Source organism: Urocitellus parryii, chromosome 7, assembly GCF_045843805.1.
Source record: "Urocitellus parryii isolate mUroPar1 chromosome 7, mUroPar1.hap1, whole genome shotgun sequence".
Classification (NCBI taxonomy): Eukaryota; Metazoa; Chordata; class Mammalia; order Rodentia; family Sciuridae; genus Urocitellus; species Urocitellus parryii.
In genome coordinates this window covers 47,168,058-47,193,605 of record NC_135537.1, presented here as the reverse complement: position 1 = coordinate 47,193,605, position 25,548 = coordinate 47,168,058, and the positions used below count along the sequence as shown (strand labels likewise).

Below are 25,548 nucleotides of genomic sequence, written 5' to 3'. Positions count from 1 at the left end.
GGACATGGGGCTGTTGACTTTTCTAATGCTACCCTAGAATCTATGGTTTCTTATTCAAATCATAAAAATCTTTTTAGTTGCTTTCTACCCAGCTGCAAAACTCCACACTCAACCTCTGTGCAGATTGTCATTGGTTATTTTTTAGCCACTGACATGAATTTATGTAGATGGAGAATGATTTATTTCTCATTGAATTATAGAAAATTGAATTAAGTAAGTACTGACAGACACTAAACTCTGTACAAGGCACTTTGTAAAGCATGTTGGGATTGAAATAGGAATAAGATATTATTTCTGTCTGTGAGAAGTTAACAATATAGTAATAGAATAACCAATACAACAATAATTGTATTAGCAAGCCATAAGACAGAAAACATATGCTAAGGGAATTCAGAAACGAGGAGTGAACAAACTTAAATAAATGTAAAATTTTATATTTATAAATGCAATTTAAAAACATGAATTATTTTGGCCCTTATTGAAATGCAAATAAGTATTAAGATTTTGGAATAAGCTTTGAGGTTTTTACAAAGCATCATCCCTGAGAATTCATTGAAATAGTGTAGATCTTTTATGAATATGTTCAAGTATGTGGTGATTTTTTTTTTACAAAGAAAATTAGTGGGAGATAAAAACAAATTGAATGGGATTTTAATCAGCATCAATACCTATTAGGAACAATTTGGGCCCTAAACCCAGATTTGTGTTTTTTAACAAAATTTGAGGTGATTAAAATTGTCCTTGAAGTGGGATACTAGAGTTCACATATACAGACTGGGTAATTTTAGATAACCCCAAATCTTTGCCTATATCTCAGAGTTAGGAGGAAAAATAAATGATAAGACTTTGTAAATAATTATAAGTGGTAAAACACATTATTTGAGAGAGGAAGATACCATGTTATCTAAATAATTGCTTCTTTTCCCACGTTGTTGTTTCTCATATCTGAACAAAAAAGAAACATTACTTTTGCAGAATTTCACACCATCATGGTATATGAATTGAGGACTAGACCTTTGTAAACAAAAGAAAGTATATTCCATTCTCTTTAATTGACCTTTAATTCAAATTCAAATGTGGGAATTTTTACTTAGTTTGATCTGCTTAATAAAAAAACCATATGTTGAATTACCCATTTGCATATGTAAGGGAATGTATCATGAAATTATGGCGAATCAAAAACTTTAGTTCTGCCGTTGTCTAATAAAACCTCCTTTGTTACAAAGGAAGACAATTGTAGAAATGGGACTTAAAGTCAAAATGGTAATGGATTATTGAACAGTTTTGAAATTATTTGTAAGCCACCTACCTGATATTTTATAGAACTCTTGTAGTGTTTCTTTAGCTCATTTGGTTCCACCTGAAATATATTTATATTTCAGTTAATTTTAGCTAATTTTATTAATTGTTCTTTCACTTTTTTTTCTTTATATTTATAGCTATTTATCTCTACTGTTTCCTTTTAACCTCAGTGTATATACATACTCCATTCTCTCACAATTTAGAACAAAACACATTCCTTGGCTTTTATCTTCTGATTTTCTAGAGAGTGCCTGCATGTTCTATATCATTCCCTCATGTTTATCCTTAAACCATGGCAATGTGGTGGCTGCTTCTCACTTTTTTCAACCCATCAAGACTTAACAGTGTAAAGACCACCAGTAATGTCCCCATGACCACTCCCGGGAAACTCTTTGTAATTCTTAGCATCCTGTTATGGAACTCACCATATTTTGAAACAATACACATATTTTGGGGCTTATCTGTTTAAAATTGATTTACTTGATTAAGTGGTGCTCTATCTGAGGACAGGATTGATTTGTTTAGCAATTGTGTATAACCAAAGCCTGGAATAAACTAAGTGCCCAATAAACATTCAGTGGAAGAATATATAGGAATGAAGAAATGAATAAAAATATTTGAAGAATTTGATATTTTTTGGAAAAATTTTGTCCTTGGAACTTTCTCTTTCCAAGGATTCAGTACTGTTTTTGGTTTACTTTTATTCTTCACTTGCAACTTTTTGGTGTCCTTGGATTCTTGGACTAGCCATTTATAGGTCAAAATTCCCCAAGATTTGATTCTCATCTCTTTTTCTCTTCATACTTCATACTTACTTCTTGGGAAATCTCATCCACTTTTATATTTTCAAAGACTGGCATTTATACTGAACCCATCAAATCTCTACCTCCACCTAATATCACTTTATTGAGCCATTTGCTCCAAACCTGAATTCATCATCATTCTGCACCCCTCTTAAGCCCAGTTGTGATCCCCCTCTTCCTGCTATTATGTATCCCAGGAGCATCCTTATCTATACCAGTTAGTGACCCTAGACTACTCTTTCTCCCTTGTCCAATCAGCATCTGAGTTCAACAGATTCTTCCTAAAATGTTCTCGGGTTCCTTCTCTCCTTTTGGCCATGACTTTCTGCCTGAGTCTTTGCTCCTCTCTGTCCATTCTTTAATGGCAGAATATTTATAAATCATGTATGTCAAATTCTCTGACTACATGATTTTAAGAGAAAGAGTGAGAGAAAAAAAAAATCCAAGCTCCCTTTCATGGCACCAGGATCTGATTTCTCTGGCTCATTTGCCTCCTGCAGCATCAAGGACACATTCTGTTAAGCAGTTATTCAAATGCCCCAGAGTTTCTCACCTCGACATCTTTTCCCGTGCTCTTCCCAGAGATTAGGACACATGTTCTTTATTTTTCAGGGGCAGAAGCGTGAAGATAACTTCAACTCATATATCAAGATTTGGACCAAGTGTCTCCTCTTTCACACAGTTTTCTCTGACCCTTATAGCAACCGGGGGTCATCTTTGTCAGTTCTTACAACATAAGATTCCAACATTTTTCTTTTGTTTGTCTGTCCTTCATAACTGAGCTATGTAATAAAATAGGGTGCATATCTGTGGCCTCTGTTTCCTTAGTTCATAATAATGTCTGACATGTAGTAGGTGCTCAATAAATGTACAATACATGAAGGATGAATAGGGAAGCATTAATATTCATACCTGAAAGAATTAGTGCTTCATATTAGATTTATATTTATGTTTCAGTAATATGTAGGAAAAAATTTCTTTGTACTATCAATAAGTTGAAGTATTGAAACTTTGATCTATGGAAGCAGCATTGTCTAATAATTATCATCGATGATGTTAAAGTTCAGCTTCAAACCACTGCCAAGTAATGTCAAAGATTGATTAGTCAGCTCCTCAATTCTGGTCCCCTTTCCCCTTTTTTGACTATAGTTTTTTATTCACAGACAAAAGCTAAATTTTATAGAAACATATTACAACACATACACGACATGCTGACTTAATGATTTGTACTGTGAAATAAAATGGCTTACTAAGCCACAGGTAGATATAGACAGGTTTACGTTGTCTGCCTTATAAATTATGTAACAAGCTTTAATAAAATCACTCAGCTCGTTCAAAGTTTATATGGGACAGACACAGTTCAAGGACTAAGCTGTTAAGTTAAACTACTACATCCCCCCTCCACCCAGGAAGGATGTTTTTAGTACATTTATCCCTTTACTTTCAGAGTTGAATAAATGTAAATGCAACTAAATCTTGCTAGATTAAATGAAAGTACCATCTAGTGATTTTAAAATCCCTCTTCTTTAGAGCACTAAATAAATTTGGCATCATTAGCCTTATGAGGATCAGCATGCTTACCCGTAACAATCAGGCACTTATTTTTTTAAAATGTCACCCTATTTAATTCTCTCTGTCTTTTAAGCCTCCTCATTATGCAGGCAACATTTCTTCAGGGGAGGCTTACTTTAGGAAGATATGCTAATTGCACCTAAATCCTTTTTTAACAGTTTTTGAAGAAGCTCTACTCCGATGTTAGTATATTTACTTACTATTTACTTCTTCCAATAAACAATTCTGTAATTTTATATGGAGTGAATAAAAGAAGTATTTCAACAAGAATACCATTTCAAACAACTGTAACCCAGATCAAATAATTATTTAAGGAAAGAAAATGCTTGAACCAACACTGCTGTTCATTCAGTCCTACAAGTGTAACTTGAGTGTATTTATTCTTCAGGTCTCTTTAGGGTAGAGAGGGAAATAAACTGAACAAGTTCCTACTTTCAAGAAACTTACTATCAGGTACAAAAACCAAATGAAAAAGAAAAAACAGAAAGAAAACCAGATATAAAACCAATGGAACAAAAACTACAAACTACTTATGATAATACCAAATGTCAGAAATATGATATGAATGTACCCTAAAACTGGCCACAAAGTAATATGCTTCTAAAATGATTCTGAATGATTCCAGAACCCCAAAATAAAAAACTCGTATCATTTTTTTTACATCTATCTATACCCACTTACTATTGTCCTAGAACATAAAGCCTTTTCACATTTATGAAATATACAAATTTGCATTATAAATGTATCTTTATATCTACAAATATCTTTATACTTTAATGTTTACATTTATAAATGCATGTTACCATATATTGTCAAATTATAAATATTTGCATTAATAAAAAAAAGAGAGCTACATATAAAAATAGGCATAGGCAGCACAATTTACCTGTGTGACCCTCTAATCATTTAATTAATTCAACAATTTATTATGCATCTTCTGCATGCCAGGTGTGCATGCTATCTTATTTAATCTTTATGATGGATTTATAAGGTAGGCACAATTCCCATTTTACTGGAGGAAAAGAAAGTTTTCAGTGAAAAATTAAATTTATTTTCTTCAAATGATGGGGTTAGTAAATTTGAGAACCCTGATCTGTTTGCTTCTACTCTATCATAATTAGGCTAATTTTCATATAACAAAATCAAGTCACAGAAATATGAGTAAAGAATATGGAATACAGAGAAGGGAATGTTTAATCTGCTTCAGGTCAGTTTAAAACAGTAATTGCGAGGATTAAGTACTAAAAGCAGTTGACTGTAACAAAGGTCCTGAGTGACATTGAACATTTCCCTACATCCTTGTCATTGGTAGATTTATCTACCAGGGGTTGTGGATGTGAGTATCTCATATGTAAAATAATCCCCACTATCATTTTCAACTTGAGCCCTTCCATATGTATGGGAAATTACATGCAAGAGTCATTTTTGTTGGTCTTGGGTTCAAAATTCTGTCCTTTGTTTAGTACCACTTTCAGACGAAAGAACTGTAAATAAATAATGTGGAAAACTTTTAAACTTTCCTGATTCCATCTAAGGTAGCTGTTAGCATCTCAGTCTGCTCTGTTCCTTTTTTCCTCTCAAGGCCTTGGAGAATTAACATTTCTATCTTCCAACCCTAGTGCAACAAGTATTAAACAACAAAGTAGGTAGCTAAACCTACTTGGCAACTATAAGTATTTAAAACGTTTGTTGAATAAATGAATGAATAATTTAGTGTTGTACACCAAAGGTAGCACAGTCGGAATAAATGTAGTGAGACCTTCAGGTGGGGGACACCGTGCGCATACTTTGTTCCAAAATGTAATCAAGTTTCAAAGGCTAAAACTACCTACTCTAAATTAAAGAAACCATTAAACTTCTTTTGAACAAACAAAGCAATTAGTTCCTGCTCTATATTTGTAGCTTGTGATAATGCATTTTAAATAGAGCTCGTTGAGTGTGTTTTTATTGGTTATATTTCTTGGTTTTAACACTCCATTGTGTGCAAAAGGCCTCTTAGAAAATTGAAAATAAAAGTCTTCCCTTACTGATTTTGTCATTTTCCATTTGTCAAACATTGATTTTCTCCCCCTTTGTGCATCTAATGGAGGTTGAAATTAGTGCTGTTTTTTGGTGCTGTTTACTTCTTATTTGTACACCATCATCCTCATTCATCAAGCTGCCATGAGCTCTGGGGATGGTGCTGGTGAGTTAACTAATGCTCCCAAGTCTGCACAAGGACTATTTTCAGTAGATTTTTTTTTGCAACAGCTTTGGCTCTTGCCTTTAGAATTTCTTTTGAGGGAAGATTTTGAATACAGGGGATGTTTTCTAGAAAAATTTTTTTAAAAGAAAAAAAATAAGCAAAATGACTACTTTCAGCCTTTTGATAATATAAGATCTTCTGGAGACTCAAGAAAATATTCAGAAGACTAGGGAACATGTCTATCTTTTCCAAAGATATAAACGAGCCTACATTGCTATACACTTGGCTGTCTGCTCTTCCTGCTATGATGTTGGAGGACATGTTCTGTGAAGCCCTTGATGTGATTTGTGAGAAAGAGGTCGCAGTGGACATCAGTCAAAAAGGAAGCATTCTGCTGGCTATCCAGGGAAAGGGCCAAGAGTTGGGTATATGCATGTGAAAACATATTTTTTCTGTTTCTGTTTTGGATTAATGAGATTGACTATGAAATTCCAACATGAGAATAAATCCAGGAGAAGGTGCTTTTTCCTAAGGATAACAATGCTAATTTCTGAGGCAGGCCACTTGATCATAAGAAATGGGAAGTAATGAATTTGGAAAAGAAGATATCCTAGTCAGTTAAAAATACAAGATAACTGTGCTGTGGTGTGCTTGTAATTTGCCCATGGCAGCCAGGTGTGTGGTTCCTCTTTGTGGCATGGCTTTTTGGGTGGGGATATTAAAGGCTTATTGCTCTGGAAGTTCCTTACAGCTCTTTCCAATAGCATATTTTACAAATAGCATATTTTGCAAATCTTCTTTGCAGTCCCTTATGGTAGCTGTTAGCCACATGAGGTTGTTGAGCACCAGAAATATGAATAGGGTGGCTGAAAAAAATCTAGATTTTTTAAATGTTATTTAATTATAATCAATTAAGATTACAATTTGAGTAGGCACTTGTGCCTGGTGGCCACTGTATTGGGGAATACAGTGAATTGACACTGATTAAAAAGCATCACAACATTTTTGCTTTTTAAGTTAAGTTTTCCCAACATGACCAGGTCTAAAACCTTGACTTGATTTCTGTATTATGTGCAGGCACAATGCTTGGTGCTGACTATACAATGATACACAAGACACAGTCAGTGTCCTAAAAAAATAGAGTCCAGTATATTCTCTCAACACCATGCTGTTTCTTAGAAGGTAGAGTAGACTTTAATGAGTGAAGTAATGCCCACTTATTTAAAAATTACTGATGTGAACAGCAGACTACAATATGATAAAAAATTGCTTTGCATGCTGTTTAAAGCTTTGTTACTAGAGCAATGTATATTGTTTTTCTTTTTTACATGATAATTTATACATTTAAAAAATATTACCTAGGTAAAGTACATGTATAGTTTTGTCATTTCAGACTTCACACTAGGTTTGTATCCTCAAGTATTATCAAATTCTGGAAAACTTGCCAACTTAAATCAGCATTTGAATCCTGGCTCTGCTACTTTCTAGCTTTTGTGCATTGAACAAATCACCCACAATCTCCAAACCTCAGTTTATTCATCTCTAAATGGGACTGTTAATATCCCCTTTCGTGGTGTCCTTGAAAGGTGTGAAACATAATAATGAATAGTTAAAATAATAACGTAGCTAACATTTAATACTCCCCACTATGCACTAGGCACAGCATTAGGCACTTTGCATACATCAATTTATTTAACCTTTCTATCAGTGTTATGAAGGTACCATTTGTATTCCTGCTTTAAAGACGAGGAAATTAAGGCACAGCCACATGTTTGCTCTTCAGTACAGAGTGCACACTCAACTGTTTTTTTTTTTATTTTTGATTCTATCATTAATCTTATTCTTACTGATGGTGTCCTGTGGTTAAGGACCCCTCCATGCAGATATAGCCAATTGAACATTAAATAAGATCACATTGCTAGTTTATTTTTTTGTAGACTGATTAGATATTGTTCATTTGTTAGTTTCTTTTCTGAAACTCCACTTACTATTATGTCTCCTCCTTTTACAAACTGGATTCTGGGCTGGATAAACAGCATATCGGAAACGTAGATGATGTCACATATGATGTCCACAATAAGCCAGTAGAGTGTATTGTCTGGTGTTTGATATGGAAAGAAGAGACGCAGGGGGATAAACCAGCAGTTCCAGTTATAAGCAATGGTGACAAGTAAGAGCCACAGAAGATAGAGTCGATCTAGAAAAACAATTGGAGTCATCCAAATGTCATGGAACAAAGATTGTAAAAGAATTCTCTTGCTTAGTTTGATCAAATGGAGACACTAGCTTTTGGAGATAAGCCATTTGCATTAAGGCCTCTATTAAACATTCAATACAATTCTGCTGCTAAAGTGGGAGGCATTGTACGGTAGGAGGAAGGTAAACTGAACTTATTAACTCAGCAGTGGGCAATCTCTTTCCTGTCTCATGGCCACACTGACTCTATCCCAGTGGGTAACCACACTATATGGAGTCAGGAAAGTGGAAACCCAAGAAGTCAGAGAGACCCTGCTCAGGCCTCCCCTGCAGTTCAGCCACGGACCCCTGCAGCTCAGCCACGGAGGAACAGGCCTCTGCTGCTCCTTGGTTGAGTTGCAGGCCTGCCCAGAGCAAGGCCAAATCCTGCCAGGGCTTGTGTCTCGGGGACAGCAGACTATGTGCCCATTAAGGCCGTCTGCATCCCTTCACCTACAGCCTTCCTTTCCTTCCATAGGAGGAAATTGTTTAATTAGAATAATTAACAGTGTGAAGCTCTGGAAGAAGATGGGTGCTTTATGAGTGTGTGTGTGTGTGTTTGTGTGTGTGTGTATACACATATTGCTGAGTGGTTTGGGGCCTTCTTTTCAAAGGTAATTATGTGTAAGACAGGCCGCCTTTTAAAAACAGGCAGGAATCTATTATTTCTTCTCTCCATTAGAGAGGGGCCAATAATCCTTTGCAGATTATGTAGCTAATACTTTATACTTTCTGGAAACATTCAGAACACGGTTGGGGAAAACAGATGCTCCCTGTGACTTTGGGCCACAGGGGTTCTTGGTGATAGCCAGCCCTCCCAGTGGGTTGCTTGTGGTACCTGTGTGTGAATCTATGCTTCCTGGAAGTCTAATTTTTTTCAGGTACTCTCTCAGAGGAGCCTTCTGGAATTTCCAACACAACATGCCTTGGTAATCTTCTTTTTTTAGCTTAGAATCACTTTCTTGTGTTGGTGCTACAGCTGTGGGCTTTGCTTTATAGGGGAAAAAAAGAAACGATATTTTAAATAGGTTAGTGAAACTTGGCTTAATCCACCAAAATCTAGATTTCATGAATCCAGAACATTTGAAACTCTTCTTCTCTCAATACAGGGAGATGAGGCAAAACTCTCAGGATTAAAATAGTGACATTTCATTGTGTGTATATCAAAACAGCATGTTTCACACTTTAAATGTATACATAAAAAATAAAGTAAAATAAAACGATAACTATTACCCAAGTAAGGGAAACACTGGAATTTGAGAAATGCGTGGCAAGTTTAAAAATCAGTAATAAAGTGCCACATAGGTATTACAAAACAAATGCACATCATCCTCCAGGTTTTAGTTTGGTGCTTAAGTATATATCTTTCACACATATCCTTCAAATCATGGGTAAACAAAGCTCAAAATAGTATTTTCAGTATGTCTTTGTCAAACTATAAAGACTGATTTATTTAAGCCTCACCTCTTTAAAAATAAACATATAACACATGGGTCCTTTTGAAAACTCAATCTTCCTTATATAACTATAAGGAAAGCTTCAACTCTATCCTATGTAATTAACAATTTGATTCATATTTATCTGTTATTAAACAAACTTTCCAAAATCTCTTAGATACATGTGTGTATGCATACATTCTCAGACCCACACACATGTATGGATCACTCTCAAAATATACTATTTGTACCTAAATCATTTGTTTCAGGATCTATTTGGGGGATCCAAATTGCATGATTTGCATTTTGCAAATCACATCTCCTCATGACTTCCTTCTTCCTGGTACTTTAAGGGGACCATGCTTACCCTTTTGTGGGCTGGCTTCAGGTGAGGACAATTCTCCATCTATCATCTTTTTCTTGTATAGGGCTGTTCTTTGACGCATCCTTTGCACCAGGTTGTGTAGCTGAGCATCAGCATATTCATTTATGACAGGGGCTCCAGGTGGTTTGCTCTTTGGACTTAAAGAGGAAGAAAAAAAAATAGAGTTAGAGATAGGCCCAGGAGAAGATACCCACAGGGGAGAGATGAAGTATTTTCACTTTCCTTATATATTCAATATTATTAATTTCCCCCTTTTGCAATTGAATAGAATAATCCAAACATTAACATTTGATGGGAATAGTTTGGTGGAATATAGATTTGTCACAGAAAAATTAAAATCCACAAACAGCAAATGTTAATTTTTTAAAATATCAGATCTTAATGACTGTGATTCCATCATTGAATTCTATCATTAGGAGAATAAAAGTGTAGCTTTCACAGTTGTCAGAAATCTAAGATGGTCTCAAGATTTCCTGTGGATTGGTATCCACATCCTGCATCATCCTGGGTACAACAAATATGGGATTTGCTCCCCTGTTTAGTGTGTTTATATGGTATAGTTCTCTTCAAAATAATGAGACTATACAGGTGCTCCTGATTTAATCACATGAGTCCTTTAGGAACAGTTTCTTCAGCTGGTGACAGCACAGGAAGTCACAAGATAACATGAAGCACAAGATGGTCGTTAATTGAGAGAAAGCCTGCATTGTTGACTTCTAGTGAAGACATCACTGGATAAGAATTAATAGGCTTAGAGAGATCTTGGCTAGTTTATAAGTAGAAAACAGGGACCTTACTTATACAACCACTGCTTTTTGTCAATAACTTCAATGGGTTAGAAGGTAAGTCTTCTCTAAAGCCTCCAAATGAGAGATTTGCAGGGCCTGGCACGTTGATTTCAGCCTCATGAAACTTTAAGTAGAGATCCCAGCCAAGACCACCCATACTTCTGCTCTATGGAACTGTGAACTAATGAATAAGTGTTAAACCACTAAGTTTGAGGTAATTTGTATTACATATAGCTGGTGTGTCTTTAATAAACTTCCTTTCCCAGAAAACACACAAACAGACTGATAGAGTATTGGATATAGATTAGTAAAGATCTGAATTTTCTTTCACATTTCTTCTAGAGATCTACTCCTTTTCTTCCACTGTCCAACACTTGGTCTACATTGGTCCATATTGGCTGTATCCATTTTTTTTAATATTTATTTTTTAGTTATTGGCGGACACAACATCTTTGTTTTTGTATGTGGTGCTGAGGATCGAACCTGGGCCGCACACATGCCAGGTAAGCACGCTACAGCTTGAGCCATATCCCCAGCCCCGGTTGTATCCATTTTTATCCATTTTTGTCTCCTCACATTCATACATTTCCTTTCCTTCTCACTTCTAAACTGGAATACATGGATTTTCACATTGGACCTGTGTAACTTGCAGATTTCATTTAAGAGAATACTACTTGTATTTGTTAATGAGCTCCTTCCCATTCTCTACCTGGTCCAAGAATGTGTCACATATATGACTGTTTACAGATTCTAAGACTAGTGTTTTTATCTCTTTATTTTTTTATTCTCCTAATTTATGCCTGTTTCAAGGGTCAAGTATCCTGTCTCAGTATCAAGAGTTTTCACTTAGATAAGACATTTATAAGTCTATATAAGAATGGTGAAGACTGAATTACAGTGGAAGAAAATTAGATGCATCTTAAAAAAATACAGAAATGGATGGACTCTAGGTCTATAAAGCCAGAATAACCTTTTATGATAAGAATCAGCATAGATTTCATCCTATTGATTCATTTTTCTAATAATTAAAAAACATATTTCTGATACATAAAAAACATAAAATTATACATATTTATGGAATATCATAAGATGTTTTAATGAATGCTTTGATTTTTTCTTAAAATATAGTATGCTACCAAGCAGTTATTAAGCTTCTTCTTTATGTATAGCAAGTATGGATGAGTTAGAGACTGGTCCTATGAATATTCATAGAAGAATCTAAATAAATACCGAACAATAAGTAATAAGGTGTTTTAGTCAACTTTTTTCACTACCGTGACAGAGCATCTGACAAGAACAATTTTAGAGGAGGAAAAATTTATATGGGGGCTCATGGTTTCAGAAGTCTCAGTCCATAGACAGCTGGATCCATTCCTTGGGGCATAACATGAGGCAGAACATCATGGTGGAAAAGTGTGGTGGAGGAAAGTGGCCAAAGATATCACAATAAGAAGCCGAGAGAGAGTGGTCCATTTATCAAAGACAAAATATATATCCCAAAGGCATACCCCCAGGGACCCACCTCCTCCAGCCACACAGTACCAGCCTATAGTTACCACTCAGTTAATCCCTATCAGGGGATTAATTCTCAGATTGGGTTAAGGTTCTTATAACCCAATCAGTTCACCTCTAAACCTTCTTGCACTGTCTCACCCATGAACTTTTGGGGGAGACCTGATATTCAAATCAAAACATAAGGAAATGTGAACATAGTACTATGCTTAGATTGAACTTGGGCTGGGCGGTTAAGGACAGGAAATTTGTTAAATCTTAAGGGATTAACAGACCTTTGACAGAAGTGAAGTACTGGACTTCTAAGCCTGGAGAGCAGTACAAAGACATGAAAGAACATGATATATTCAGCAAATATTTTGGTGCATATATGTGGATGGGGCCAGGTTCAGAGTGTGGCAAGAATGATGGTGTTTGGGTCCGGAAGCGCATGATGAGTAGAGAGAAGTTTTGCTGGTTTTATATTTCAGAGTTTGGACCTGAAGCTGTAGAGAAGAGTTAGGGCGGACTATTATGCAAATGAGGAACAGAGGCAGATAGATTTGTATTTTGGAGAATTAGCAATAATAAGAGGATGGATGGAAGAGGGGCATCATGAAAGCATGTAGATGAAGAACACAGTTATTCTAATAGGTGACATTAGAACTGACTAAAGGGGAAGAGAGGTTAAAGAAACACTTTACAAGAACTCACAGGATTTGGTGAATTTTATGGAGTTTGGGGTAACTCAAAAAAAAGAATCGGGAATGACTTCCAAATTTTTATTACAAGAGACTAGGTTCATGATGATGACATGAATATAAATAGAAATCTGGAAGTCAGGTATTTCTGTGTAGCGGGTACACAAAAAAATGATTTCTTTTTGTTTATGTGTGTGTAGACTCAGTTCACAGTATTTGTAAGACCTTGTGTGATAGGTACTTTTTGTGTGACTAAGGAGACATTCACAAATACAGTTGTGCAGAGATGGATATCAGTCCACATGGGATATTCGAAGCAATGTGGGGATGATGTCATCGTACACTGTGAGGTTCTCAAGGTCAGAATTAAATATTTTCTTTGTACTTCACAAGCCCTAGGACAAGGTAGATTTTTAAATAATTGCTTGTTAAATAAACCTGCTACTTCTAACCTTTTGCTTGACCTTATTTGATCTTCTGCAATGCTTTAAAAAAATCTATAAAAAGCAAAGTTAAGGGTTAGTGGATCATTAACTATAAAGTCCGGTATTCAAACTGTCAAATGTCTGATTCAAGCCCTAAAATCCTGAAGAAAATATTTCTTCATTTCTTGAATTATCTATAAGCCCTAATTGACCCTATACTTGCCTCTTAATCATACCAGTTTGTATTGTATAAATGTTCCTCACATTTAAAATGCTGAAAATAATATTAGAAACATGAAAGTATTTCAAATACATGTCTATATTTCAGCTACTATAAATTTTTATTTCTGTGTTAGCTGGAACATTAATATGCTATTGTAGTTCATCTTCTCTTCTTTTTTGTTGACTTCTTTCCTAGATAATCCTCACTGGTCTTTACCTCTAATTGCATACACATAGAAGCTATGTATATATTTTTCTTCAGGTTATTTTGTGACTGAACAGATAAAGATAGAGATGAAAAAAGACATATTTCACGACATAAAGAACAAAGTGTGGGTAGAAGAGGAAACCAACTGATTTGCTTTAACTATTTTATTTGAACTGCATTTGATATTTCTAGTTCACATTGTATGGTTTTTAAAGAATCACTTCTCATAACTACATGATGAAAGAATTGGTAGGCAGGAAAATTATTTTACAAATTTAGATACACAAATTTTGGAAAAAAGATTTCATATTTGGAAGGAAGATCTTATTGAATCATCTCTTATTGAGAAGTATGTATGAGATTTCTAAAATTGATTTATGTACCTGTGTGAAAGAAAGAAGAATGAATTAGTTATTGTTAAAATGAATTTTTGTGACTTTAAAAATAAGAGTACATAAAAATCTCATTAAAATTGATGAAAAAGTAGGATTATACCAGTGTTCCTCATTTCTTACAATTCAACCAGTGGTACAGGCAGAAAAACATTGTGTAACTGACAATTGTCTCTGTTGGGATTCACAGAAGCTTTTGCTCGGGTGAGAAACAGGCCTTCCTTTTTTGTAAAGTGGGAAAAAGTCATCGTGAAAGGAGAGATAGGAAAGAAAAGCTCATGGTTTCTAGGTGTACACACTAATATCAGTTTTAAGAAAGAGTAAACCTTAAAGATATAAATGTTAAAATTCTTTTAAAATTGTCTTTGTTTATTAGGACGTTTGGAAAGTTTTCATATATATTCAGAAAAGACATGTTTTCTAGTTTAAGATGGCTGTTTTAGCATAATATGAAAGGGTGACTAGTTTAAAAATTTCTTTCTTTGCATTTATTTTTTATTTTGAATTGACACATAATAATGAATTTATGGGATACATTGTGAATTAGATACACGTATGCCATGTGTAATGATCAAATCAGGATAATTACCATTTTTATCTCTTTCAGTATTTGCCATTCCTTTGTGTCAGGAAGTTTTGAACTTCTCTGTTCTCTCTTCTAGTTTTTTTTTTTTTTAAATATATTTCAAACTGCTGTGAAGTATAGTTGCCACTCTGCTGTAGAACACTGGCACTTATCTCTAACAGTATTTTGGTACCCATCGTTCAGCCTTTCTCTATCCCTCTTTCACTTCCTCTTTCTATCCTCTAGTGATCACTAATCTACTTTTATTTCTCTGAGATCGCCTTTTTTTGGCTTCTGCATATAAATGAGAACATTGTCTTTCTGTGCCTGGCTTATTTCACTTAACATAATGCCCTTCAGTTTCATCCCTGTTACCACAAATGACAGAATTTCATCTCTTTTTATGGTGGAACAATACCACATTTTCTTTAAGATGAAAAATCTTGATGGGGACGATATGACAGGATGAGTACACAGAGATATTAAACCTTAAAGTCTTACACATTTTAACATACAATACCAAATGGATCACCTAGAATTTGCCTTTAAAGGTCAGCTGAAACTGACAGGGAAGCACAGTTGTACTTCAAACAGAAGAGAGAGAGGATCAAATATGTTTTAGAAAAGTAATTGGAAATATAAAGAAGATAGCTGCGGAGAGAAGGGAATATGACTTGGACAAGAGAGATAATCAATTTAAATTATGTGGGTTAACAGAAAAGTATGAAATTTCAAGTTTGGTCAGTGTACTGCATTGAATAGTATCTGCCAAGATTCATGTCCACCTGGAACCTCAGCATACTTAGAAATAAGTTATTTGCATATTTAATTATGGATGGTTCCTGGCTTAACATTGTTCAGCTTATGATGTTTTGACTTCATGATGGGGCAAATGTGAGAAACACTCAGTAGTAACTTCACTTTGAACTTGGAATTTTGATCTTTTTTTCTGGGCTAGTGATACCCAGTATGATAACTCTTGTGATGCTGGGCAGCAGCAGTGACCCAATCAGCCATACCACTGTGAGGGCAAACAACTATGGAGTGCTGTGTTGCTAGACTATGATGTTTGGTAAGTTAGGTATATTAAATATGTTTTTTTGGGGGGAGCTTTGGGGATTGAAACCAGGGCCTCATGCATGCAAGGCAGACAATCTACCACTGAGCTATATCCGCAGCCCTTAAATGCATTTTTGACTTTATGATATTTTCAAATTAACGATGGGCTTATTAGGATGTAACCTTACCATAAGTTAAAGAGTATGTGTATTTAAGTTGAATTTATACTGGAGCAGGGTAGGCCCCTTAGTCTAGTGACTAGATTCCTTATAAGAAGGCCACATGGCTGGGCACAGTGGTGCACACTTATAATCCCAGGGACTCAGGAGGCTGAAGCAGGACTAGCTTCAGCAAATTAGCCAGACCCTCAGCAGCTCAGTAAGACCCTGTCTGGAAAGAAATAATAAAGATGACTGGGAATGAAGACATGGAGAAAGCACATAGTAAGAATACCATGTGACAACAGAGGCAGAACCTGGGCAATCAATGGAAGCTACAGGAGAGGCATAGAACAGAGTCACCCCCTGTGCTTTCTGGAGACACCTCGATTTTGGGCTTCTAGCCTCCAGAACTGTGAGAGTAAATTTCTGTTATTGAAAGCCATTTAGTTTGTGGTGATTTGTTATGGCAGCCCTAGGAAATGAATCTAAGGTAACAACATGGACAATTGTGATAGCACATGGGCGATTCAGATGGCATTGTAAGAGAAATTTAAATACCTCTGTGAAGTTCAGTATATGTTAAACTCGAGGAGTGATTTAAAAATGAAAGCCTCTTTAAATACATTCAGTATAGCAGGCAGTTGAGAAGTTGGGTCTTGAGACGGGAAGGGAGGGCTGAGCTAGAGCTGTTGAGCAAGGACTCCCTCACCTCTCTCGGAGGAGATGGTGGACATTCTGTGGAGGAGATTACCACTAAGAGCCTGCATAGAACAAGAAAAGATTGGGAGTTCATAACCCAGGAATTTGCTGACATTTAAGGAGTAGCATTAAAAGAAGGAACTGAGAAGTAGCAATTAGGCAGATCTAAGAGAGAAAAATGTCACAAAAATCAGGGACAGTAACAGTTTGAAAAAGGAGGTCAGTGGTGTCTCATGCCGCACACAAAGTGAATAGGATGAGGGCTAGAGGAGGGCTTTAATTTTAGAAAGCAAGATTTCGTGGGTATTCTTTAAGAAAATTGGTTAAGAAAATGTGCAATGCCATTGAATTTTGTCATTTTCTCCCCATCATTAAGTATTTTGTAAAAAAGCTATGTAGAATCTGCCTTTTTTTCTCTAAATACTATTTGGATTTCCATTTATTATTTTCCAAACTCATTTAAAAGTAGTATTTATTTCCTCTAATAAAGTCTTGAATCACTTTGGCTTGGGTAAATTTTACTAGATTTCTTTTAATTCTTAATTAGGAGTCATTTTCTTTTTAACCAATGTTAACTAATTTTTCAAAAATTCCTGTTGAAGTTCTTTTAAGGGGCTGAGGTTGTGGCTCAGTGGTAGAGCGCTTGCCTAGCACATGTGAGGCACTGGGTTCAGTCCTCAGCACAACATAAAACTAAATGAACAAAATAAAGGTATTGTGTCCATCTACACTTAAAAATTTTCTTTTTAAAAAGTGCTTTTAAATGCCACTTCTATCTTGTTGAATAACACAGAAATTAGGCAAGGAGTATTATATTCAAATTTGGGAAATTGGAGGGAGAGGGAGGAGCAGGTCTTTTTTTCCTTTGCTATGTTTTGGCAATTATTAGTGATAAATTCAGATGACTGCTTTCAAAATTTACATTTAGAGAAAAGTAACTGGGGCCAGGTGTGGTGTCCTATGTCTGTAATCCCAAAGTCTCAGGAGGCTAAGGCAGGAGGATGAGTGAGTTCAAAGCCAACCTCAGCAACTTAGCAAGGCCCTAAGCAACTCAGTGAGACAATATTTCTAAATAAAACATAAAAAAGGTCTGGGCAGGGCAATTAGACAGGAGGAAAGAATTAAAGAGATACAAATAGAAAAAGAGGAACTCAAACTATCACTATTTGCCAATGACATGATTCTATATTTTGAACAGCCAAACCCACCAAAAAACTTCCAGAATTAATAAATGAATTCATCAAAGTAGAAGGATATAAAATCAACAAACATGAATCAAACACTTTCCTATCCATTAGTGATGAATCTACAGTAAGAGAATTAGTAAAACTACCCCATTCACAATAGCTTAAAAAAATTTATCTGGGAACAAAAGAGGCGAAAGACCTATATAATGAAAACTACAGAACACTAAAGAAACAAATTGAAGAAGACCTTAGAAGATGGAAGACCTCCCATGCTTCTGGATAGGCAGAATTAATATTGTCAAAATGGTCATATTACCAAAAGTGTTATACAGATATAATGCAATTCCTATTAAAATCTCAATGACATTCTTCATAGAACTAGAAAAAGCAATCACAAAATTCACTGGAAAAATAACAGACCCAGAATAACCAAAGCAATCCTTACCAAGAAGAATGAAGCAGGAGGCATCACAATACCAGAACTTAATCTCTACTATAGAGCCATAGCAACAAAAATGGCATGGTTTTGTACCAAAACAGATATGTAGACCAATGGTACAGAATAGAAGACACAGAGACAAACCCACATAAATACAGTTATCTCATACTAGACAAAGGCACCAAAAACATTCATTGGAGAAAAGGTAGCCTATTCAACAAATGGTGCTAGGAAAATTGGAAATCCACATGTAACAAAATGAAATTAAACTCTTATCTCTCACCCTGCACAAAACTCAATTCACTGTTGATTAAAGACTCACGCAATAGAAGAGAGACCCTGGCCTAATAAAAGAAAAAGTAGGCCCAAATCTTCACCATATTGTCCTAGGATCTGTCCTAGGATTCCTTAACAAGAAGTGCAAGAAGTAAAATCAAGAATCAATAAGTGGGATGGATTCAAACTAAAAAGCTTCTTCTTAGTAAAGGAAACAATAAGGTAAAGAGAAAGTCTATAGAACCAGAGAAAATCTTTACCAAATGTGCTTCAGATAGAGCATCAATCTCCAGGATATATAAAGAACTCAATAAACTTAACACCAAAAGAACAACTAAATACCCCAATCAATAAATAGGCTAAGGAACTGAACAGACACTTCACAGAGAAGAAATATGATTGGTCAACAAATTGAAAACATGTTCAACATCTCTAACAATTAGAGAAATGCGAATTAAAACTCCTCTAAGATTTAATCTCACTCCAATCAGAGTGGCGATTATTAAGAGTACAAGTAACAATAAATTTTGATTAGGTTGTGGGGAAAAAGGTATACTCACACATTGCTGGTGGGACTGTAAATTGGTGCAACCACTCTGGAAAGCAGTATGGAGATTCCTCAGAAAACTTGGCATGAAAACACCATTTGACCCAGTTATCACACTACTTGATATATACGCAAAGAACTTAAAATCAGCATACTTTAGTGATGCAGCCACATCAATGTTTATAGCAGCTCAATTCACAATAGCCAAACTATGGAACCAACCTAGGTGCCCTTCTACAGATGAATGAATAAAGAAAATGTGGTATATATACACAAGGGAATATTAGTCAGCCTTAAAGAAGAATGAAATTATGGCATTTGCAGGTAAATAGATGGAGCTGGAGACTATTATGCTAAGTGAAATCAGCCAATTCCAAAGAACTAAAGGCTGAATGTTTTCTCTGATATGTGGATACTAATTCACAATAAGGGGGGTGGTGCTGGGGAAGAACAGAGTTACTTTAGATTAGGTAGAGGGGAGGGGAGGGTAAAGGAAGTGTAGTAGAGAGAATCAGACATTATTACTCTATGTACAGATATGACTACATGACTGGTGTTATTCTGCATCATGTACAACAAGAAGATTGAGAAATTACACTCCATTTATGTATGATGTGTCAAAGTGCATTCCAATGTCATGTATAATTAATTAGGAAGAAAAAAGGACTGGGTATGTGGTTCAAGAGTTAAGTGTCCCTGGATTCAATCCCTGATAATCTGATCTGAATAAGTAAATATTTGGGGGACATGTATTTCTGAATGAGAATAATTGAAAATAGCACAAAAATTCTCATTTTTCTCCAAATATCTGGCTGTCTACCACAAATATTTTAGTAAAATTTGATGAGTACAGATACAACTCAACCAATTCTTTCTCACATTCACCCCTAAATACTATGAAGATTTTGTAGTTGTTTATCACATTTCACTTATGCATACGGTGTCGTACACATTAATTTGTACCTGTGGTAATATACATGTGGATGTATGATGTACAATTTCCTAACCTACAATATTCTTGATCTGCTGCAACATGCCACAATGCATTATGGCTCCAGGCTTGTTTCTTACACCCTGTCAGCAGTCTACTTTCCAAAGACTTAAATACAGAAGACAATTAGAAATTATTTTGAAAACCTATATTCCAATAAAATAGAAGATAGTGAAGGCATAGATAAATTTCTTAAGTCATATGATTTGCCCAGACTGAGTCAGGAGGATACACACAATTTGAACAGACCAATATCAATGGAGGAAATTGAAGAAGCAATCAAAAGACTACCAACCAAGAAAAGCCCAGGACCAGATGGGTATACAGCGGAGTTTTACAAAACCTTTAAAGAAGAATTAATACCAATACTTTTCAAGTTATTTCGGGAAATAGAAAAAGAGGGAGCTCTGCCAAATTCATTCTATGAGGCCAACATCACCCTGATTCCGAAACCAGACAAAGACACCTCAAAGAAAGAAAACTACAGACCAATATCTCTAATGAACCTAGATGCAAAAATCCTCAATAAAATTCTGGCGAATTGAATACAAAAACACATCAAAAAAATTGTGCACCATGATCAAGTAGGATTCATCCCTGGTATGCAAGGCTGGTTCAATATACGGAAATCAATAAATGTTATTCACCACATCAATAGACTTAAAGATAAGAACCAAATGATCATCTCGATAGACACAGAAAAAGCATTCGACAAAGTACAGCATCCCTTTATGTTCAAAACATTAGAAAAACTAGGGATAACAGGAACTTACCTTCACATTGTAAAAGCTATCTATGCTAAGCCTCAGGCTAGCATCATTCTGAATGGAGAAAAATTGAAGGCATTCCCTCTAAAATCTGGAACAAGACAGGGATGCCCTCTATCACCACTTCTATTCAATATAGTTCTCGAAACACTGGCTAGAGCAATTAGACAGACGAAAGAAATTAAAGGCATAAAAATAGGAAAAGAAGAACTTAAATTATCACTATTTGCAGATGACATGATTCTATATCTAGAAGACCCAAAAGGGTCTACAAAGAAACAACTAGAACTAATAAATGAATTCAGCAAAGTGGCAGGATATAAAATCAACACGCATAAATCAAAGGCATTTCTGTATATCAGCGACAAAACTTCTGAAACGGAAATGAGGAAAAACACTTTCTTCTATTAATATGTAAATACTGGAGATTATTTTCATGATGTTTATTTTTATTGTTAACAAATCAAATTCTACTGGCTCATAAATGTGGTTGTACCTAATCCTCTTAAAATTTAGGTAGCTGTTTTAAGGCTAAATTAATGAGAAAAAGTTATAAAAATATTGCCCCATAGATTGTGCATTATAACCCTACAACCCACATAGCTGAACACATAGATGCATGTATGTGTACACATCAACACACATAAGAAAACAGTGACCTTTTCCAAATCTTAACCCGATTAAAAAAATATAAACATATAATATTCATAATACTAATATATTTCCTTTCAATAAACATTTAAAATTTCTTAATAGTTTCAGGGTTGTTTTCAGTAGTTAAGCAACAGTAGACATCACGTTTTCCATTTTGTCAGTGTGTTTGTGTGTTTGTATCTACTAGCAGCCTGAAAGAGTCAAAGAAAATATTTACAAATGTTCCTGAAAACTTTTCTTGGGGAAGTTTTGTGGTACGCTTTAAGCATCTCATACATTTATTCAACAGGTATTCATTGTACATTTACATTGAATCAGGAAAGATAATATATTCTATACTCGCTTTGAAGATCCTTTAGTTAATTCCTTTCATTTTATCGACATCCTAACATCTTATTCAATAACTTATTCTAAATAAATTAATGTTTCCTTTATTTAAAACTGTTCTGTTAGGATATGCTATGGTAAAAAAAAAAACCCCATGACCTTCCCCAAATTCATCTGTTGAAGCCTTTACTCTCCTTGTGACTGTGTTGGAGATGGGAGTTCTTAAGAGGGTTAAATGAAGTTATAAGAGTGGGGCCCTATTCTGATAGGATTGGTGACCTTATAGCAGATGCCAGAGGGGTCTTCCTCTCTGCAAACACACAGAAGAAAGACCATGTTGAACAATAGCAAGAAGGTGGCCATTGACAAGCCAGAAACAGGCTTCATGGGAAACTAATCCTAGCAATGCTTGATCTCAGACTTCCTATTTCCAGAATGATGAGAAAATAAATTTCTGCTGTTTAATCCACTCAGTCTGTGCTATATTGTTACGGCAGCACTAGCAGACTGACGTGGAACACATATGTGTCCATAAAAAAAGGGATAAAGTTATTTTAAGAAGTGGATGAAGATAATAGGGTAAATGCCATAAAGGCCTATAAATGTTAGCAAATATATTTTATAAAAATCTATAATGTTGTAAAACAAGATATTATTACCAGTAAACCAGGAAATCTGAGAAGATTAGAAAAAGCAGAGAGCACATGGGTTCTTAACTCATGCAATGCTTCCAAATTGTGCAGTGCTCAGAACAGTGTGGCTTTTGTCATCAATGAAGAAAATCACTACCCACAATACTCCTAAGAGATGTTTATCACAAAGTCAGAGGTTTCTGGAAGTATTCTACCATTGGAGGGAGTGAAGACAAGGAGCCAGAAGGAACTATGATCAACCACATTTAGAATTGTGATGTAGTTTTCTCCAGCCCCAAACTTGTATCAAGTGAATGGGGAGCAGAAACAACTGACCCTGGGCCGTGAGAGAGAATCTGAATTTGAGAGAGTTATATCCCAATGTAGATGCTCAAAATCAGAAGGAATGGGGAGCTCTATGCCAAGACAAAGAGTAAGTGCTATGATCTTCTTGGCAACGTTTAATCCCACAATCATTGTAGGATGAATACAATAAACAAAACAGCATTTAGGGAAATTCCATACCACACAGTGGGGTAGGGTAGGGAGGTAGAGTGAGAGGGAGTTTGGTAGGAGTGATCTCCCCCCAGGTATAGGTGATAAAACAAACCAAAACAAAAAACTAAAAACAACTAAGTTAGTCTGCTTTCTATTATCCCTATGTATTAATAATTAAACTATTTTAATGATAAAATCTCCTGCTCCCTCTTTGTATGCTACTGATTCTATACAAATTATGTGGAATTTCAAGTACAAAGCTGATCACACAGCCAGAAATTGCCAGAAATTGTACAAAACCAATACTATGAAGATTGATTACAATCCTAAAGAAAACAAAGAGAAAAACTAATATCCAAGGGAACAGATTTAACAAAATCAATTATAATTTCAAAAAAGAATTATATCTTCTTAGATACAAGAGAGATTGTCTTTTATGTTAATTGGCATGGATTATTGTGAAAGGGAATCGACTGGTGAATTGGAGATTAAAAAAATTTGACTACCTAAAAGCTAAAATAAAATAATTATAATAAAAACAAAATAAGATGTGAAATTAGGCAAATTGCAGAATGAACAAGCATGGCTGGAGAGAAAATTAGTAAGCTGAAGAATTCTCCCAGAAAGTAGCACAAAAGGACAGTAGGTGTAGAGAAGGCAAGAAAAGGTAAGAAGGGCATGAAGGATAAATCTAGACATTCCAACACCAATATAGTTTCTCAAAGGAGATCTTAAAGAAACCAGAGCCGATAAATTACCCAAAGACACCATAGAGAAACTTCATTCAGAGCTGAAAAAATGTGCAAGTTTTCAGATTCACAAAGGTGAGTTTTTTTGTCAATATGGGAGGAAGAGCTCTGGTGAAAGTTTATTGGGAAACTCTTCCATGAGGAAGAAGAATATGTTATAAGCAGGTGAGGCTACTGGTCTTCCTACCTACCTATACATCTCGAGTGAGATCCCTCCTAATGAGTAATCCATGTCCAAGTGAATTTACTGCATGGAAGAGGTAAAAACCTTGAAAAAGCTGAGGCCAATTTTTTGCCATTAAAGCACAATAATTCCAACCCCTATTAAAACATGGTGGATGGATATCTTGGATTCTGACCCAACTTCTCCCATTGTGAGTAAATTGGATTGAGAGATGGAACAGCAAGAGGCAGGTCTAACAGGGACAGGGAGTATAGAACTATTTCAACTCCCTAAAGCAAAATGTCAATTACTCTGAGGCAGATTTGTCTTTGCCGTGGCAGTAGGATGTATGGCTAAGGTCTGGAGACGGGAGCGGGTCAAGATTCAGAGATGGGGTTAATTCTTAGGGATACCAATGGATATGTGTGTGGAAAGTCCTGGCAGGAATGGGTTCCCTTCAGAGCAATTCAATAATCTAAATGCAAATGAAGGCAATTTGTACAAAGTGGGAAAACAAGACTGCCTGAATCAATGAGGCAAAATCACACGTAAGCCTTAGAGAAACCAGAAATAGCACAGAAGGAAATTAGGCTAGGGAAGGGAGAAGAAGTGGGGATGTTGATAATCAGACCTACAGAAAAGGTCATGAGTCTGCATGTTGGGATATAGGGCTGCAGGACCCATGTCTAAACGTTGATGTGTGGCTGTGACCAGTTTATGGAGTCCTGGAGTACCAAGCCCTCCTTGACCATCTAGAAATTAGGAGATTGGATGACTGGGCTGAGACAAGTTCTCAGATAGGTTCTTTTTTTTTTTTTTTTTTTAAGAGAGATGGGATGGCAAATGATCATCAGAGATACACTTTCTGACACGGAAAATATTTGCCCAGTTTCTTTCCCCTGAAAACATAGACAACATTTATATTCTAGGTCAAGTATTAACAGCACCTAATAAAAGAGAACAGAGAATGAACTTCTAGTTTGATATTGAACTAGAGAAGAGAGTAGTGCATACATTTAAAGGATACTCTGAGTATCAAATTAATGACTGCTTCGTTTACTTCTTTCAAATAAAGAGCCAGGAAGAGACAAGGAGTTGATCTGAAGCACAAGAAGCAAGCTACACATATTGAAAAAGGTGGCTGGGTATGTGAATAAAATTTAAATAGTGTTTGACTTTCAAATCACTAAGTGAAAGGACAAAGTGTCTAACTTCTATTATAGAAGTAGATTAATAAAGAGCAAGATGAAATTAAATAAGTTGCTGATAACTGCTGAAACTCAGTGAGAAGACTGTACTGGTAGTCTGGCTCTATATTGAAACTTCCCATAAGATATAAGCAGCTGGTAATGACTTTCCTTCTTTTTTTAGTAATTATATTTCCATAAAGAAGTTTGTACTGACTAGGTCACTGCCATCATCATGATTGCTGTCAGTTATCTGCTGCTGAGGACAGACCTGCAGGACATTCATGCCACCATTAAAAAGCCACCAACTGATATTTTACAAAGGTGCAAAGTAATTCAAAGAAGGAGGACTTTTAAACAAATCATGCTGAACCAACTGGACATTCATAGGCAAAAGAGTAAATTTCAATTTAAACCTCACACTTTATACAAAATTAACTCAAAAATGGATCACAGACTTAGGTGGAAAATATAAAAGTATAAAACTTTCAGAAAAAATAGG

The 25,548-nt window shown here is 35.5% G+C and overlaps 1 protein-coding gene across 1 annotated transcript in view; it reads right to left on the bottom strand.

Annotated features, from left to right (window-relative positions):
* Cngb3 (cyclic nucleotide gated channel subunit beta 3) overlaps positions 1 to 25,548 on the bottom strand; it is a 137,978-nt gene that overhangs the window by 68,943 nt on the left and 43,487 nt on the right. Inside the window, exons 4-7 of the mRNA XM_077801165.1 lie at positions 9,901 to 10,055; positions 8,936 to 9,088; positions 7,851 to 8,059; positions 1,310 to 1,360 (exon numbers count right to left, since the gene is read on the bottom strand). Coding sequence (XP_077657291.1) covers positions 1,310 to 1,360; positions 7,851 to 8,059; positions 8,936 to 9,088; positions 9,901 to 10,055 — 568 coding nt within the window. The remainder of the gene's footprint in view (positions 1 to 1,309; positions 1,361 to 7,850; positions 8,060 to 8,935; positions 9,089 to 9,900; positions 10,056 to 25,548) is intronic.